Source organism: Hevea brasiliensis, chromosome 7, assembly GCF_030052815.1.
Source record: "Hevea brasiliensis isolate MT/VB/25A 57/8 chromosome 7, ASM3005281v1, whole genome shotgun sequence".
Lineage (NCBI taxonomy): Eukaryota > Viridiplantae > Streptophyta > Magnoliopsida > Malpighiales > Euphorbiaceae > Hevea > Hevea brasiliensis.
In genome coordinates, this window is record NC_079499.1 from 63,045,772 (window position 1) to 63,051,041 (window position 5,270).

The 5,270-nt window shown below is 31.8% G+C and overlaps 1 protein-coding gene across 2 annotated transcripts; it reads left to right on the forward strand.

Annotated features, from left to right (window-relative positions):
- Positions 1-635: 635 nt before the first annotated feature.
- On the forward strand, positions 636-4,328 carry LOC110655728 (vesicle-associated protein 4-1). 2 transcript variants are annotated; one of them, XM_021812155.2, is made up of 8 exons: positions 636-1,150; positions 1,872-1,942; positions 2,477-2,537; positions 2,683-2,801; positions 3,681-3,758; positions 3,871-3,990; positions 4,093-4,145; positions 4,223-4,328. In XM_021812155.2, the coding sequence occupies exons 1-8, from the start codon at positions 823-825 to the stop codon at positions 4,278-4,280; spliced, it is 888 nt and encodes a 295-aa protein (XP_021667847.1). In that variant the 5' UTR covers positions 636-822; the 3' UTR covers positions 4,281-4,328. The 2 variants fall into 2 exon arrangements, with proteins under 2 accessions (XP_021667847.1, XP_021667846.1); XM_021812154.2 differs by having other exon boundaries at positions 646-1,150; positions 2,477-2,558.
- Positions 4,329-5,270: the final 942 nt, after the last annotated feature.

Sequence of the window (5,270 nt, forward strand, 5' to 3'; positions counted from 1 at the left end):
TGGTTGCAACGCAATTCGGCTAAGGGGAGAGAGACCGACCCTCCCACAATGTTTGAGCTCATAAACTATTGACTAATTTTGATCTTCAGTTTGATCAATTTGGTTTTGATTCAATTTTAGGTCTAACCTGAATCATGGTAATACCTATGGTAATTATGATCACAATTTAGTTTTAGCCCAGAATCAGATCAGTCTAATTTGAAATTAAAGTCGATATGAATCAACTTTGATAGAAACCGACTTAGAATTATTTATCAAAATTGGCTAGTATGCTCTAATTTTGGATGCTGATGGCAATGGTTTGTTGAGGAGATTACACGATCATTGCAATTATAACTCCTTTGTTATAATTACCATCACAAATAAAATAAATATTAAAATAAAAATTATAATTATATTATATTACATCATTGATTATATAAAACATAGGCTAATATCATAGATAAATCTAATCTTTTGAATGTTGCCTTCCATATTGCACTCTCCCTGCTTGTCAAAAACAATTTCAATTAAAAAGAATAGATGGTTTTCCATTTTTAATTTTTTAATATTTCCCCACTCACCCTAAAACCGAAAGCAAGAATCAAAAGACCAATGAAATCCACCGAAATAGAGCAATCCAAGCATGAGCGGACCTCAAATAGACCAATGAAATCCACCGAAATACCGTACTTTGAGATCCAACGCACACTACATACGTTGCCTGTGTATGGCATCTTTCACTTTCACCACCACAGCACACCTCTTTCAAACACAAAAATCAAAAAAGAAAATCTATTTTAAAACACAAACAAATTTCATCTTTTTAAAACTCAAGGGAATATGGATCTTAATGGAGAGAAACAAGAGAGTGAAAGGAAGGTTTGGACTCTTTGTAAGATGCCCTTTTGGCAAACTAGCAATGCCACTTCCTCTTCTTCCTCCTCTTCCTCTTCCTCTTCTTCTTCCACTTGCACGTCTTCCAGTTCTATGAGCAGTAATAATAGTATCACCGGCAGTAACGCTTGCCAGCAGAGCCAGACTCACCAGCTAGGAGGAGCAGAGAGATCGATTGTTTATTCTACCAATGCGGTGTCTCTTGTAGCCAAGTCTCTTTTGCCAACAAGAAGAAGACTTAGGCTTGATCCTTCTAACAAGCTCTACTTTCCTTGTAAGCCTCTTTACATATTATAAAATATTGGATGTGTTTCATTCTCATATACTTTTGATTTGTACTGTGTCTTAATTCAATGTTCTTTTGCTGAATCTGATCTGGGTCTTTTTGTTTTTAATTTATAGAATCAGCAAATGACCTTTTTCATCATTCGTTGATTTTATGAATTAGAGAGGATCAGATTCTTAACTAGCTTCGGCATTTACTTGACATGAACTGTCTAACTGATTAATGATCTGAGTTGATTTTTCCTTTTACTTTTAATTTTGGAGAATTATATTTGTTTACATTGTAAGATATATATTATCCTCTCTTGAAAGTAAAGAATGATTATTTCCTCTGTCCATAGCTGATCCAGTAGTTGTTCTTATTTATATGCTTAATTAGTTGTGTGTTTAATTACTATTAAAGATTTGAGCTTTCATGAATGTTGATAAACTCAGTTGGTTTCAATAACTTGTACACTAGATGGGTTCTTTTCTGTAAGATTTTCCTACCATTTGGATTTGGTCAGCTTTTATTCTTGTTAATTTGTTTTATCTAGGATTTATTTTATATGGATGCCAATTCAAGTTGTTAAACTTATACCCCCCTTTCTTTATGTGCTTCTATAAATTCTACTTTATAAAAGACAAAAAAAAACAAATAATCTTTGTCATTTCTTTGTTCTTTGCTGTTTTCTTTGCATCTGATTTGTTTCAATATTCCTGCTTTGAAGATGAACCGGGTAAACAGGTGAGGAGTGCTATTGGCATTAAAAACATTTCTAAATCTCATGTGGCTTTCAAGGTATGGAATATTGTCAAATCGATTTCTCTGTTCATTGTTTATACTATTTTCTATTCTCAAATCGTGGATATGATAGTTTCATAAGTAGTTCTTCAATAATTCAGTTTCATAAGTAGTTCTTCAATAATTCTGATGCCAACCTGGATCAAAGGAGCTAACGGCAATGTGACAATATTAGCACTTTCTGCTTAAATTTGAAAAAAAAAAAAAAAAAGGCCTGAATTGTGCCAATTGGGACCCATGTGTTAGCTGTACCACCTATGAGTGCAGACTGAGTAGTGGAACACCTAATCTATATATTAAAACAAAGTTGTTCATTTAAAACTACTGCACTAAATTTTGTAAATTTGATGCATATTGGTCAATTTTTCTTCTTGTTCTCATGCTGCTGAAAATGTTTCAATAAAGCATAAAGTATTTAATAATAACTTAATTGATGTTACTTGTATCACATTGTACTGTTGTAAATTGAGATGCTGTTTAATCTATTACCTAGTTCAACAAATTATTGGACATTCTTATTGGTTTCTGTAGTTCCAAACAACTGCACCAAAGAGTTGTTACATGAGACCTCCCGGAGGTATACTTGCTCCAGGTGAAAGTCTTATTGCTACTGGTAATTCATCAAATCTTTACAAATTCTGGCTTTCCTTCCCTTTGTACAAAGGATCATATACTATTTCAGTAACAATTTAGATTTAAGGGATTAATTACTTTCTGAATCATGGCCTAATTAACAGTATTCAAATTTGTGGAGCCTCCTGAGAACAATGAGAAACCATTGGATCAAAAAAGCAGGGTCAAGTTCAAGATCATGAGCTTAAAAGTCAAAGGAGAAATGGAATATGTGCCTGAGATGGTATACTTTCTGAACCATTATTGATGTTACAATAATGCATGATTACAGGGCATTTCTGACTTTGTTGATGAAATATTTCCTCTATTCATGGCCATGATTACAGGGCTTGGCTGGTGCGTGAAAACTTTTTAATTTATCAATTCAAAATTTTACATTCTCAAATAAATGATTTGAAATTAAATATTATTTAATTAATGTTATTTTAAATATTATATATATTGTTATTATTGCATTAATATATGTATGAAAAACATTTATTGAACTTATTTGATTATGTTTGTTATTAATCAGATTATTAAATTTGACATTTAACTCATCTGAAAAAAATGTGCTAAAATTCTCAAATTAGATAAGGTGGAAAATATTATGTAAACATTCTCTCTGTGTGTGAGTCTATAAATATATTAGCTTACAATATACCATCTATTTGATTCTTCCTTTGCATTAAATTATTTATAATTGATTAACGTATATGTTATCAGATTCGTAGCCATATCACCATTATATCAGTATTTACAGGTTCTAAGTTCTTGGCATCTCTTTAGTTTAATCTATTGGGTGTTTTTCTGGGAGTGAGATGTACCTCTTGCCAAGAAAAAAGGAATAAAAATTGAAATGGGACCAACAAATGGGAAATATGGTTCTTAACTGGTGAACATTCTTGACAGCATGTATGCTTCATGAGTACATGTTACATCATGACAGATTGAGTTTCCAAGGTTGAAGTTGTAATTTTCTTTTTTGGGTTTCAATATATGTATGAAGGCTGATCGTTAATCTGGCAGCAACTGAATGCTTCCTAATCCAATAACACAGTTTTATCAGACAACGGTATAAGAAATAGCTGAAAAAGATGTCTTCATTGCCTTTTTTTTACAGTTTGACGAGCAGAAGGATCAAGTAGCTGTTGAACAAATTTTGCGTGTCATTTTTCTTGATCCGGAATGCTCTAACCCTGTAAGTAGAATTCAAATATCATTTGAGTGCTTGCCTGACAACTCATGCTTTCAAGAGAAAAAAATGTTCCGAATCTCTGAGTGAATTATGTTATTTTTTTCCATCTGGGAAGGCACTAGAAAAACTTCGGAGACAATTGGCTGAAGCAGAAGCTGAGCTAGAGGCACGCAAGAAGCCTCCTGAAGACACAGGCCCCAGAGTTGTAGGTGAAGGGCTTGTTATTGATGAATGGGTGAGATTTACACCTAAACATCTCTTTATTTCTTTCTTTTTTGTATGGAAGTGGGCCTTGTATAATTTCCTTATATTTTTGTTTTCTTGTTTAAATTTTCAGAAAGAGCGAAGGGAAAGATATCTAGCCAGACAGCAGATTGAAGTGGATTCTGTGTAAAACTTCTTGTGTTGTTTTTTTTTTTTTTTGGTTGGTTTTCATGAGCTAAGATTACCTTTTACGGGATGTTCAGTTCTATATATGCCTGTTGGTGTACGGGTGGATGTTGCTGTGTGCAAGAGAGCTGTTAGACATCGAAGTTTGTAAAAGCAAATTTTGCCATATGATCATAGGATAAATCTAACATGTTATTTTCTGAACTTAAGGCACTATAACAACATTATCACTAAATTTTAATTTGTAATACAAAATCTCAAATATAGATTTAGTAATAATAAAATCCTTCTTACATATCATTACCCGATTACACATTACAAAACTGATGACATTATTTTAAAAATTTTGAAAAAAATTCTTGAAATGACTTATATACAAACTGTTAGTTAACATTAATTCCCAACAAATTGAGTAGAAATTTAAACCCAAAATCAATTTTAAGAAATGTTATGGAATCGTGGAATTTTAAAATTTTATTATCTTACAAATTACCTTAATTTAGCTTGAGGAATTTGCTAACCACCAAACCGGATTGTAGCAAACCGGATTGTAGCAAACCATCAGCCGTCTAGATGTTCGGCCTTTGATAGTATCCACTTAGACTAGTTATAAGAAAATTTTGCAAGATACTCTTAGAGAATTTGAGTATATGAGTGCTAGCTCTTAAAGGAGGCTCTCTTGAATGAGAATGGATGTAACACTTCCTACTCGATTTACAGTAAAACCAAGTAAAGGAATGTCGCATTCTATGCACCGAGCACCTAAACTTGTATTAAAACAATTTTTTTACTTAATTTTTACTTTTTATTTTTAATCACAAATTTCAAATGGAAAAACTGCAAGAGTTTTCCCTAAATATTTAATATCCACTTGTTAATAACAATATTTATAATTTCCAATTTCAAACAATACTGACAATCAATTCTCATCATATTTGTATTCAACTTCATTCATTCATCATATGTAAATGTTAATATAACATATATTCAGACATTCTTTAGTTAAATATATAAGTTTATGAACCTGTAAATGCAACAAAATATGTTTATACTAAAATTTACAGTCATTCAAAATAAATTTACATCATACGTTTTTAGTACATGGCAAATGGGCATACAAAAATG